The 14,433-nt window shown below is 39.1% G+C and overlaps 1 protein-coding gene across 2 annotated transcripts in view; it reads right to left on the bottom strand.

Moving 5' to 3' along the window:
• RBMS1 (RNA binding motif single stranded interacting protein 1) overlaps window positions 1–13,779 on the bottom strand; it is a gene marked incomplete at both ends in the record, with an annotated part of 222,006 nt that extends 208,227 nt beyond the window's left edge. For both annotated transcript variants that reach the window (XM_080689068.1, XM_080689069.1), the window contains one exon: window positions 13,705–13,779. In XM_080689068.1, coding sequence (XP_080545194.1) covers window positions 13,705–13,779 — 75 coding nt within the window. The remainder of the gene's footprint in view (window positions 1–13,704) is intronic.
• Window positions 13,780–14,433: the final 654 nt, after the last annotated feature.

Genomic DNA, 14,433 nt, shown 5'->3' with positions numbered 1-14,433 from the left:
GGTAGCCCCAAATTGTAATAATCCCAATGCCCATTAATTATAGATAAATAAATTACGGCATATTATGTGATAGAATGCTATACAGGATAGCATTAAAAATAACAACTGCTTGCTTAACATCATCAATGAATGAATATAATGATGAGCTAAAGAGGTTAGACACAAAAACATGCATACAATGTGATTTCATTTGTTATTTTATTGGTGCACTGTAATCATACATCTTGATGAAGTTTAGGATGGTAGAGGCATACATGCACACATCACTCATTAAGCCCTTCCCCAATTCCCACCCATTCTCTCCCCACTCTCCCCTTCTCATGTTCGGCTTAGAGACTGACTTTGGTAGGTTTGTGAATGTACATCCTGTGCACTGGGGTGCATCCCTCCCCACCCCCATCTCCCTCAGCACACCTTCTTTACTCATCTAAGGTTTATCCTTTTTTTCTTCTTTTTTTTTAAATACAAAAATATGCAAAACCAATCTGCTACAACAGGAGTCAGATCAGTAGTTACCTTTGGTGGGTATAAATGAGGAAGCTTTACGAGTGTTGGAAAAGTTATATTGTCATCTGAGTGGCTATCATACATGTATGTCAACATAGGTTATATTCATATTCAAAATCTGTACACTAAATTGTGTGTATATTCTACTTAAATGCAAATTTTAAACAAAAAATAAAATGATCCAATGGGCTCCATGGTGACACACACTGTGTCCTAATTATTTATTTGCAACTTCCAAGGCCCAACACAATCCTTACTTATTGTGAGGATTATTGAAGGTGCTTATTGAATTTAACTACATTGTTCTGGTAGTAACATCTGTACAATTTTAACTAGATGCTTTTCATATCATATGTTTTCCTTGTTAAGAGAAGAACTATTGCTGTGGTTTTCTGCAGTCTCCTTTTTCATTCCTAGTGAATTCACTCATAGTTAAAATATCTGGCTTTTTTTTTTTCCCAAAAAGGGAGATAGAATTTGCATACTGAAGAAAAATAAACATGACCCCGTTTCTAGGGTTTAACAAGATTCAAATCAAAAAGGCAAAGGAAGAAGAAACAAAGCAAGGTGCTGTTGTGGCGCCTTGGAAAGCAGATGTTCATTAGGGCCCAGACACACAGATCACTATCACAGCGCACTTATCTGAACATGCTATCGTCAGTCAGACTGCACAGTCAAATCAAATTCTGAAAGCTCTGAGGATGTGCACCGAAGAACATCTATGCTGCTGAAGCATGGATTTGATGATCTTTGCGACAGAAATGGAGGGGTAGGAAAGAGCACTAGATAGCACCCACAGTCATTTAAAATCAAATCTGTATGTTAAAAACAATTCATTCTTTAAAATAAAAGGGCAACCCAAATCAATAATTTCTGCTATTAAAATTTTAAAAAGAAATTTTTCCCAAGTCAGAAACATATCCTTTTTAGCCTTTGCAATTAAAAAAGTATATTTTTGTGATTATTTTTTAGAAAAAAGAATAGTTTGGTAAAATGATCAAGAAATAGAAAAATGGTTATTAGTGACCTTAAATTTTAGTTTAGGTTAATAAAAATGTAATCAGCCTACCATTTTACTATCATATTTAAGTTACAATTTCCTTAGGAATACACATTTGTCATCAAAACACTTTGTTATGCTAATTACATATTCTTCTTCAAAGAATTACATCATGTTTGTGCTTCCATAATACACTTATACATTACAAAATAAAATGTTAATTTGTTTTCCATATAATATTGTATAAGCAATGAAAAGAGAAAAATCTGACTCAAAAGGCAGTTTTAGTTAGCAAATTCTTAATCATAATCAGTAACATTGAGTTAGTGAAGTTTTTTTTTTTTTAAGCCACATTAAGTCAGACACACGTGGTCCTTGGTGTAGGCATCTCAACTGGAAGTATCTTTCCTTGAGATGGCCACTTTGTGGAACACATACAACTGTTAGTGATTCCAAGTCCAGAGTGGCTCCAGTCTTACAGGGTAAGATGAAATGCTAGGGCAAGAGTGGAAAGAAAGCCAGAAGAAAACACTTTGAGATTGTGCAAACCCTTGCTATCCAGAGCCATGAACTTTACTCCCACACACACACACTTTGCAGGCCACTGGGCCTTGTCCAGCTCTTCACCATAGAGTCTACTGAGCTACAATCCAAAAATAAAATGCCAAAGGATCCATGTAACCAAAAATTGGTTCAGGCCTTGTCCTTTCAGGGTAGGCGTCTTAATCTGTGCTTCACAGGCTGATTCTAAGTTTTAAAAAAGGGGAGGTGGGGGTAAAAATACACACCATCATCCAATTCTCAAGAACTCAAGAAGGTCTGGTGTTCCCTAGTAGGTACGACCATCAAAGAACCAGGTAAAAGAAAACAAGAGAAGTGATAGAACTGGACACTTTCACTCTCTTTTTTCCTTCTTGTTACCAGCCACAAGAAATGTTTGCTTGATTGAGGAATAGAGAAAAGACAAGCTGTGAGGCCATAAGAATCTCATCAGAGGTAAGGTCAGGATGCAAAGTACTTCCAGCAACACTTAGGTGGCTTTTCTGAGGGAGAGAAAAGAGATTATCTCTGAAGGTCAACATAAGAAAAGACAACTGGTAAGTGGGGAGAGTGAGGAGCTAATCAAGGAGTAGGAAGGGCTCCCACTCGCCCAATTCCAGCTAGAAGCTCCAGCGCCAACAGCTGGTTTTGCAAATCCCTGACTCATCTGATGTCACAAGCGAGCCACACTTCCCAGTCTTCTTAAAACCCCTTCCCCAAAGCTCACATCCCTATTAAAGAACTGCTTGAAATGTCTTCCTACTTCCCCACAGAAGGCAAAGAGGAGATCCTGGAATTCCAACTTTTACCTCCTTCAAGAAACATCCTCTGGTAAGTGACTTGGTTCTTTGTTTTCTCTTTCTACTGTTGCACTGTAGTCATACATCTTAATGGGTACAAGATGGTAAAGGCATACATGCACACATCAATTAGCCCTTCCTCACTCTCCACCCCGTTCCTTCCCTCCTCCCTCCTTTTCATGTTTGGCTTAATGGTTGACTTTGATATGTTTGTGAATGTACATGTGCTCTAAAGTGTTTCCCTCTTCCCCCTCCCATCACCCTCAATCAGGTTGCCTTATTTGCTCATCTAAGGTTTCTTCTTCTAGAGTTCCTCCTATGACCCATTTTCTCCCTAGCTTCCGAATATTAGGGAGAGCATCTCATTTTTTTTACTTGTGTCTGACTAATCTCACTTAGCATGTTCTCCAGTTCCATTCATTTTCCTGCAAATGACATAAATTTGTTCTTGTTTATGGCTGAGTAAAATTCCATTGTGTACATATTCCATAGTTTTGTAATCCATTCATCTGTTGGTGAACATTTTGGCTGGTTCCATAGTTTGGCAATTGTGAACTGTGCGGCTATAAACATAGATATACATGCATTAGTTTGGTCGTTTGGTTTCCATTCTTTTGCGTAGATACCCAGAAGTGGTACTACTGCTGGATTATATAGTAGGTTCATTCCCATTCTTCTGAGGGTCCCCCATATTACTTTCCCAAATGGTTGCAATCTGTAATCCCACCTACAATGTATTAGAGTTCCCACTTCTCCACATCCTCACCAGCATTTATGTGTGTGTGTGTGTGCACGCGCATGTGTGTGCTTGTGTATGTGTGTGTTACTGCAGAAGGAACCCACGGGCATTTGACCTCCAAGCTACACCCCCAGCCCTATTTTTTTATTTTTTACTTTGAAACAAGGTCTCACTAAGTTGTGGAGGGCCTCAGTAAGTAGCTGAGGCTGTCCACGAACCACGGTCTTCTTTACTTAGCCTCCCAAGTACTGGGATTATAAGCATGTTTTTAATGACTGCCATTTTAATTGGAGTTAGGTGAAATTTCAGGGTAGTTTTGATTTGTACCTCTTTGATTGCTAATGCTGTTGAACTTTTTTTATACATTTATTGGCCATCTGAACTTAGTTCTATGGTGGAATTAACAGAACAGTATATGAATTAGGAAGTGGGTTACTTCTACAAGCTCTCATATGTTGTCTGGGGACCCTATCATTAAATATGACAATGAAATTAATCAGAGTTATGCTTTGTAGAAGCACAGAGGTCTTTGGGAGTATTTCAGTTCATGACTTGAAAATAAATTTTTCTGGCAAATTTTCCTTCTTATAAATATGTGCATTTGTCAAAAACTTGTTTGGTGATTAATTCAAATTATTGGTGAGAAAAAAAAGTAAACTAGACGGTATTATGAATTTGTAATAAAATTTACTTTATAAGATATGGCCAAATATGTTACTTGAGACTTTGTTATATAAATTCTGAAAAAACTTCCTTATGATTTTTGGGATAAGGGAAGACTTAAAGGCTCTTCAGTACAAATTTACTCCCAACTGCAATTCAAAATCATCATGATTAAAACATATTTAGCAGGGGAAATGTTATAGTGTTATTTGAGGATACAGTAGATAAAAGCTTATAAAAATTCATTTTGGGTAACTTTGATTTTTCTTCCCAAGAAATCCAGGTTAAGAGCACAATATACCCTAGTGGTATCTATCTAATTCTGCTATTCTAAATACTGTTTTTCAACTCATAGAAAAATACAACTAGTATTTTGTGAAATTAGCCCACACTTGCAAAGCTGAGAAGGTGATGCATTTTTTCTTCAAGACCAGTGAAAATTATTTATGACATTTATGAAATAATCTCTTTGTGTTGCAAAAAACCTTTCCCTGAAATCACAGTTTGTCTGGGACCCAGGAGCCCAACTTCACAGCACATGTTCAGGGGCAGCCAGAGGGAAAGATTCTGGATCCCACAGTGAGGCCAATGAGAAGACAATAGATCTCTTAAGCACATGAATTCATTCCCAGTGGTGAATAGCAATTTATTTTTAAAGAATTAAAGTTAGGCCGGACATGGTGGTCTATGCTTGTAATCCCGGTGCTTGAGAGGCTGAGACAGGAGGATCGCACAGGTTCAAAGCCAGCCTCAGCTACTTAGTGAGGCTCTCAGCAACTTAGTGAGACCCTGTTTCCAACAAAGTAAAAATAGTTTGGGGAGTATAGCCCAGAGGTAGAAAAGCCCCTGGGTTCCACCCCTAGTACCACACCCCCCAAAAAATAAACTAAAGTTAGATTAAAGTTAGATACTGACCAGATAAAGATATGTTCCTAAAAGATCAGGAAAATTTTTTAAATCTATTTTTCTGAAAGCATGCCAACTCACATCAGACACCATCCATGTGTACACTGCAGTCAGTGATCTAATTAGAGGCATTTAAAACCCCAAACTTATTTTGCCCTTTTGCCATAAAGCAAGGCTAATAAGCTAGAAGTAATAAACATCATTTCAAATGGCTCAAAATTATAAAAGTAACATTTCTATATACCTATTATGTCCTCATTTAAAGATTACATTACCAATCTGTCACTACCTCAATAGGCTGGTTTTATAAACATAAGACTAGAAATAATGTAAAATAAAACAATGGAATATGACACTTTAAGGGGAAGCAGTTAACATAAAGCACAAAAGACTTTCAAAAGTCTAAGTACTTTCAAGAGAATTATAAAGCAAAACCAAAACAATCCTGATTATCAACTCAAGAAATTCCCACTTGTTTATTTAAAGTTTAGTTTCTTCCTAAAATGTCCAGATTTATTATAGCTTTTATTAACACTTTCCTTTTCTTGAAAAATGCATGCAGTTTTAACTTTAACATACACCTAAGTGCCTTCTCTGTCACTCAGACCCTTGGTTGGGAGGCCATTATTCTGGGTCTGCTATTTTGAAAGATTCTTCATCCATTTTTTGTAATATATCTAATTCTGTCTTCTCTGGTGCTTCGTGCTGGGGAGCAGGAAGCAGACATTCTACCCCTCACCTTCCCCAATGTCAAGTGCAGGGAAGGGTGTGCGGGTCACTCAGCACAACAATCGATTGGCAAGCATTTTAGCATTTCACGAGCTTTGGCAATTTTCCAACAAGCTACTAGCTTAAAACAACCTAATTCCAGAATACAGACATTATGGGCAATGTTGGAAAGCATCCACCTAATGATGATTTTGCATGCTTACAGTGCCAGATTGATAAACAAGTTAACTATTCATATTAGCATGCAGTCTCTCCTTTAGAATCCAGGTTTTCATATTCACCACCCAGAAGGCTAGACTTATTTTTTTTTTGTCTTCTGACATGACAAATGCATCCATTTAAGAACTGGCTAGAGGACACTATAGGAAGAATGAAGAACTCGGTGTTGGACTTTTGCTCCCCTACAAGGTCTAGATGTGGACGTCGCCCTCTCCTTCTGTTTTTCCCTTATCATTCTGACACACTTATTTTCCAAAGCTTATTTGAAAAAAAAATATTCATGTAATTATGTTAAGGAGACTAGAAACATTAAGCAAAAATAAGGAATTAGATTATCGGAGATACATGTTCAGTTTGTTCTTGGCTTAGCTGTCACCATCCCCTTAACCCTTCCCCACCCCCATCTACTGGATTAAGAAATGTTTAGCTTCTCTTATCAATTTTGTGTGAGGGCTCCAATTTGTTTTTTTTTAATTTTATTTTATTGGTGCACTGTATTCATACATCATAGTGGGATACAAACTTTTGTAGACATACATGCACACATCGCCCAGTCAGCCCCCACCCGATCCCCACCCCATTCTCTCCCCATCCCTCCTTCCCATGCTTGGCTTAGTGGTTGACATCTAGTATTATAGCAATTTATCCAAAATTAAAAATGATAATCTCACATAACAGTTTCATTTGTCTGATACCAAGAGTTTGATGATTTAAAGATAGCATTTCAATATTTCTTTTTGCTTTCTTTCTTACTAGAGCATATTTTTTTCTGTTTTTTTAGGTGAAACTATCATATATTTATATATTTATTTTTCAGAAAAAAATCTATCCTAATATGGAATATGAATTCTAGATACCCAAAACGATCTTGAAAAAGAACAAAGCTAGCAGATATATATTTTCTGATTTCAAACCATATAAAGCTACAATAATTGAAACAGTGTAGTACTGTTCTAAAGGCAGATATATAGACCATTGGAGTTAAATACAAGCCTAGAGCTAAATTCTTCCCTATATTGTCAAGTTATTTTTGACAAGGTTTCCACGAACATTTGGTGGTGGAAATAATAATCTTTTAACTAAATATTGTTGAAAAATAATAATTCCATGGAAAAGAATAAAATTGGACCTTTACCTAATCCCATATACAAGTATTAACTCAAAATAGATAAAAGACCTAAATATAAATCTTAAGACTATAAACTTTTGAGGGCTCCAATTTGTATGTGTGTCTAATATACGTGGTTTCAAGAAGACATTCTGCTTTTCATCCTTTGACCAAACAAGCCGCAGTAAAGCTGATCATCCAAGAGCTGCGAATGGTGAGCACAGCAGAGGTCCAGCAGGCTATACTTCTTATTCATTGAAAGGATGCATCAGGGGCTGGGTGTGATGGCACATGCCTATGCTCCCAATACTTGGGAGGCTGAGATGGGAGGGCTGCAGGTTCAAGTCCAGCCTCAGCAACTTGGCAAGACCTTTAGCAACTTAGTGAGACCCTATTTCAAAATAAAAAGATAAAATAAAACCGGGTTGGGCATCTAACTCAGAAGTATAACACCCCTGGGTTCAATCCTCAGTACAATAAAAGAAGACACATCTGAGAAACCAAAACACTTAAATTCATCTCACAGAACATCCCCAAGCCCACTGTGTTTTTTTTTTAATATTTTCTTTGCTTTAAACCAAATATTATGGTGCTACGTTTAAATAACTGACATAACATGGCTATGTTTCTTTTAAATATTTTACGTTAAATAAAATTCTTTCGCTCAATAAAAACCTTTCACTTAAGAGCAACTCAATATCCCAATGAATGGAATAGAAACTGTATTCATACATCCCAATTTCAAAGCTGGACAGCCAAATCTTAGGTTTTGGGGTTATGCCACATTCAGTAACTAAGAGATAGCAAGAATTCTCAACAACTTGGTCCTAGTTTATATTTTAGTTATTATCTTTTAAGCAAATAAATGTATTTACCATGTCTGAAATACACTGGAAGAAAATTTTGGGAAAATTAAGCAGGAAGTGTGGGCAGTGTTGGCAGACAAGATAGGCTGGTAACAGGTGGCACCGACAAGCAAAGTACCAGTTCTTTGTATGTGACATCCTCCCTCTCAATATACTACAATGAGAGTTTCTCAGGTGCCTATATTCTCTAATAAAGATTGCACAAAAAGGTACTTTTGACTCTGTAAGTTCAGCACTGACCAATCAATATATATGTGATTCATTCTAGGGATTTTGCTCAATTCATAAAACTGTTGTAATTTTCCTTATAAGAACAAAAGAAATCAGAGCACAAATCAAACCATAATGAAATTTCATTAGAAAACTAGGCTAGATTATTACACTTGTAGGTTTCGATATATAAAACTTATATGGCCTAAAATAACATTACATGCATTTTTTTCCTCTGAATAATGACAGTTCAGTGACAAGCATTTATTTAGCACCTACTGTTCTGTGAATTAGTCCCAGAACAAGGGAGGTGTTGAGATCCTTTGAAGATAGGCTTGCAGCAGGGTTATGAGAGTGCTTAAAGATTAACTCTATATACATGAGTGTCCAATGCAAAGCAAACTAAATAGGAAATCCCTCATCAGCTTTAAAAAGAACAAATGACATAACATCTTTACTGAGCACTTGTTCCTTCATTCCAGACTTTTCTCACATGATTTTTATTGGTTGATCAGATACAGAAAAAAATAGCTTTATTTTAACTTCCTCTTCAGTTAAAGAAAAATATAAAAGATCCTTTTGTCTTTAGATAAAAGACCTGTAATTTAACATCTCATTTCCTACTAAGTAAGCTGGAATAATTTTAAAGTTCAATAAACCATTAATCAAAACTTAAATTTGGAGCAATATATCAATAAAGTTTTAAAAAATTCTTAAAAGTATATTTTATTACATTGCCCACATTTGAATTTAGAATCAAAGTCAATATTGCCAGAAATATAAGTTATATTTAGTTGTACTGATACAAAATGATTGGGTGCTTTCTGACTTCACTTATCTCTTTCTTTTCCCTTCTAGTAGCTTAAATTTTTACTATCAATATAAAAAAGTAATCTATAAAATAACAGTACCCTGGGATAGTCAAAAGAAAATCAACAGAAAGAAAGGGTACCACAATGTTGTATTATAATTCATCTTTTTTAACATTTATATAACCTTGCCTCTTTTAATTAGCACTTCCAGTCACTGTACCCCACTAAGAATATAATGTTGACTAATCAGTGTAAAACACTGCTGCCGAATTGTTACATTTAAGCAGTCTTTATCTCTTAAACTTGTTTACATCTTAAGACACAAATTATTCCACATCTTATGCCTTTATACTTTCAATTCACTTTCTTACACTCAATAGTTTTAAGTATCAAATCAGACTCTTAATTTTCTGGAGAAACGGATTATTTGAGATTATTTTCATTTGGTTAGAACCAAATAAGCATTAAGAAATGCAACAAAATGGTAAATGCACACAGGAAGTTCAATTCAGGAAAAGTATCCTAGTGGGTTTTCTTAATGGAATCCCAAATTAAATCATGCATTATTTTTTTCAGATATTGAAGCTAAATTTAGATGTGTTCTTTGGCATATACTTATACAAAAATGTCTTGATAACAAAATTATGTTTCGTTTTAGAAACAAGCACTGTGTTAGCATATAACATTTTTAGTATGGAAAATTATGTAGCTATATACATCAAAACTTTCAATATATTTTAGAGAAATAATATAACTATTTGAAGGTTACAAATGTGTCACTTTTTAAATGACACAAATGATTAAAATGTGTCATTGTTTTAAAATCATACAGAATAGCTAATCATGTAAAGAGAATTTTATACTTTACTTTCTTCAAAATAAATTTAATTCCTTCCTTTCTTTTTCCCTCCTTCTTCCCTACTTTTTTCTTCTTCTGTCTTGTGTTACTAGGAATTGAACCCAGGGGCATTCTACCTCCAAGTTATACCTTCATCCCTATTTTATCTTTTATTTTTGAAACAAGGTCTAAATTGCTAAGGGTCCAGTAGGTTGCTGATGATAGCCTCAAACCTGTAATCCTCCTGTCTCAGCCACTCAAGTACTGTGATTACAGGTGTACAACACCATGCGCAGCTTAGAATAATGTTTCCAATCCCATAAATATTTGCAAAAATGCACTGGCAATAGTGTATGCTGTAGTTTTTTTTTTAAATAAACCATGATTCAAGAGTTACCTTTATAATAAGTAGAATTTCTATAATCGTTGGTTGAACATGCATACATACAAATCATTGTGTTGAAATACTAATTACCAATGTTTTTCTGTGCTGCTGGAAATTGCACACTAATCCCTTAGGATAATATGTGCTTTTGTTTACAAGGTTTTATCCAATATATTTCAGAATAAATGTGTTAGGTAATAAAGAGATCCGTCTGTGATAAAACCATCCTGCCTGAGAAACACGACAAACTTAACAGCATGTAAAATCAGGTTACTTGAAATCCGTGCTACTCTACATTAAGGTGTTGTGGAAATTACATAATTGCCTTCATTTCCACCTATGTCCTGCCCTTCCATGACACTCATGAATTTATTTCACATTTAATGCAGATATATTACTTTTTCTGATGATTATTTTTGTTTAAAGTAAAAGCATGCTAGTATGGTCATGGGCTTGATGATAGCCACGTTGAAGTAACTAATTTTTGTTTGTTTGGTGGTACTAGGGATTGAACTCAGGGGTCCTCTATCGCTCACCTATATCCCCAGCCCCACTTTATTGTTTTAAATTTTTAAACAGGGTTTTACTACATTGCTGAGTTTTTTGATTTTTGGTTTTTTTTTTTTTTTTTTTTTTTTTCCTGCTCCTTCTCCTTCTCCTTTTTCCTGGCACTGGGGATTGAACCCAGGGGCATTCTACCTCCAAGCAACACCCACAACCCTATTTTATTCTTTATTTTTAAACAGGGTCTTGCTAAATTGTTGAGGCAACCCTCAGATCTGGGATCTTCCTGTCTCAGCCTCCCAAGTACTGGGGTCAGAGAGGTGCACCACCATGCCTATCACTAATATGTTTTATGAGGAAAATGACAAAACGAATTTGCCAAAATATACTATAACTGCATTATTAACACAAGAAGAATGGTTTGGCATACATAACTTTTTAATGTATGGTAACAAACTCATTTTAAAATGCCATTTTAATTGGTATCATCTAATCCTCTTTGGAAAGAAATTACATCCATTTATTCCTTCCAGATTCAAGAAAATTGCGTCTGCCTCTTGATCACAAGTGAAAATCACCACACCCCTCCTTAGTTTTTGACAGAGTTTCCAAACAGAAGTTTCAAAACAAGTGGGACTAGCAAACATATCACTGTACTTTAAACATGGTGATGTTTTCCGTCCCTTGTCTCAGGAAGGTTAAAACACACACACACCTACACACACACACACACACACACACACACACACACACACACACACACAGGCAAGCATCATCACAGTAGACAACCAATTATGAATTTATTAACTCTTTAGGTAGATTAAGCCACACTTGTCATTAAACTAACTACATATCAAATATAGCACCTATATTTGTTAAAGACTCACACGCTACCACCATATTAACAACAGATATGTAAAGGGAGGGGGGAGAAAAAGGCTATTTGTTCCAAACTCTGCTTATCTAAAATCAGCTTCTGGTCACATTTCATTTTTCAGCGATGTCCCTTTCTGAGATAATCAAGATACTTTTACAATAGGGAATTTAGATTTAATTACCAAACTTTAATATCATGTTATATAGGTCAAGCACCTTTCTCCTGAAACAAAGAGATTCAAAGCAACAGAATTCCAAATTTCACAGTAGAAACAGCAAAATATGTTCTGAGAATGTCATTTACTGTAATACAAATCAATATTAAATGCTTTATGCAGGAAGCACACTTTCAGAAAATGGGCCCTAAAGCTTTCTGGGATCCAACCCTAATTACTAGAGCAGGCTCTTGCCGTTCGTCTCTCTCTTCAATTATTTACAGGGCAAAAAAGCCAAATGGCATTGCATTAGCTATATTAAATGTTATATACTTGGTTTCTAACTTACTAATGGTACATAAAAATTACTAAGGTAAATGTGCCTGTAGAAAAATGGCTTTTTTTTCTTCTTCACCTGAGTGTATGTATTTATTATTCATAGACTTAAGTGTTGAATAGGCTGTCTTTTAGGCACCCAATACTGCATAATTTAAACAAGCACATTAAATATATAAAACGTCTAAAAGGTGGCGCATTGATTATGCTACAAAATTTCTTTGAACAACTACACTGTAGCTTAAAAAAAATTAGCATCTCCCTCAAGTTCCTGAAAACAATTATGTGAAAACTACACAGACATGAATAATGGGTCTCCCTGCTGCTACCATCTTGCTCTCTGGTGGCCCAAGAGGAGAACTGGGAAGGAATATGAAGAAATGAGGCCCTGCGGTGCTGAGACTTTTCTGGCCTCGCTGCTGACAAGTGTTCTTTTAACACGGACAAATACAGGGTTATGTTGTAGGTACACGACAACACGGACCACACACATTGTACGAAAGAACACCTTATCAAGGTTGAATCTGAGATTCTTAGTACCAGGTACCAGGCCGGAAATGCCCGTCTGCCAGCAAGCAGGGCATGACTGCAATCTCATACAAAGTTCAGACACTGCGTCCGTACCTGATTCTTTTGTGATCTAGAAGGGCACCAGGAGTTACTAGAAGATAATGGCTGAAGGCCGCTGCTGCATCCTACTTTCGCCCTCCCAAATTGTGGCAGAAGCTTCCAAAGCAGTGGAATCTCCACTCTCCATGGACCCACAATAATATCTTAAATTAGTTCAGGAGGCATCAAATTGTTATCGTAAAAATTAAGATAGGCCCACTCCAAAAGAACCGGGGTCCCTAGAAAGCCAGACGCAATTGATACTGCTACACATCACCAGCTGTTCTAGTCTAAGGGTGTGCCGAGGCCACTTTTGAGAAAACATCGTTGCTCTCCCACACCAAAAAAAAAAAAAAAAAAAACTAAACACAAAGTCACTTCTTTCTCTGCACCCAAATCTACCCATCGTCTCTCTTTTTGCAAAAGCTCCCGAGAAGATTAAAAAGGACATCAATGAATGCTGAGTGAACTTTGGCCACTTTTCCACCCAAAACACCAGCGTAAAAGTAGAAATCAGTAACCAGGTGAAGTGCCACACCGCCCAAAGATCAGCACGGCGCGGGGCGGGCGCGGGCCGGGGGCGGGCAGGCGGGCGCGGGGCCCTCCCCGCAGCGGGGTCCGCGCGCGCGGGAGGGCGAGGGGCGCCCCCGGGGCGGGAGGCCGGGGAGCCCGAGCTGCTGCTCGCGGGGCGAGGCCCTGGAGAAGGGGTCTGGCGCCCGGGCCGCGACCCTCCCCGCCCCCCGGGCCAGGGGGGGCGGCGGCTGTTTCCCGTCTGCCCCCCCCCCCGTCCCCGCCGCCCTCTGAAACCCGATCCCCGCCACCGGCCCCCGGGAAGGCGGCCGCGCTATAGTTAGCAGCCTCCCCCAGCCCGGGCCGGGGGCTCCGCCCGGCCCCGCGCTCACCTTGGCTTGCAGATACTGGGGGTAGTAGTAGGTGGCGTACTGGGGGTACATCTGCTGCTTCCACACTTTGCCCATGAAGCTGGACGGGCGCCCGCCGCGCAGGGTCGCGGACACTTCGGGGTTCCCAAGTCTCGCCCGCTCCTGCCTCTCCCTTTCCGGAGGCGGCGGCGGCGGCCGCTGCTCCACCTCCCAGCCGGGACCCGACGTCCTCCTCCTCCTCCTCCTCCTCCTCCTCCTCCTCCTCCTCCTCCTCCTCCTCCTCCTCCCGGGCGGAGAGAATGACACCGCGGCGCGCAGAGGGCACCCGGGCGGGCGCGGGCTGCCGCGGAGTTTCCTCCCGAGCCGGCGGCGCGGAGCGGGCGGGCGGGCGGCGGCTGCGCTCGGAGCCGGGCGGCCTGGGGGGCGGGGGCGGCGCCGCGGGGGGCGGGGCGGGCCGGGCGCCTCCGCGCTGGGCGGCGGGACGGCCGAGCGGCGCCCGCAGCTCCGCGTCGCGGGTGGGGCGCTGGAGCGCCGCTGGGTGGGGGACCCGGCTTGAGAACTGCGGGGAGGGCTCCTCGTGGGCTTCCCGAGTTTTTATCTTCGTAAGGGGGCGAAGGGAGGGGAAGGGGAAGAGGAAATAGGATTAATCTCCTACTCTCTTTCTCGACCAATGATTTTTGTCCCCCCCTCCCCAGGAGGTAAGGAGAATGATTTAGTGGCCGGCCGCAGAGCTGGAGCCAGGACACCTGG

The sequence above is a fragment of the Muscardinus avellanarius genome (genome assembly GCF_963383645.1).
Source record: "Muscardinus avellanarius genome assembly, chromosome: 2".
Lineage (NCBI taxonomy): Eukaryota > Metazoa > Chordata > Mammalia > Rodentia > Gliridae > Muscardinus > Muscardinus avellanarius.
The sequence above is the reverse complement of the archived record's forward strand: the minus strand, read 5'-3'. Positions and strand labels throughout refer to the sequence as shown.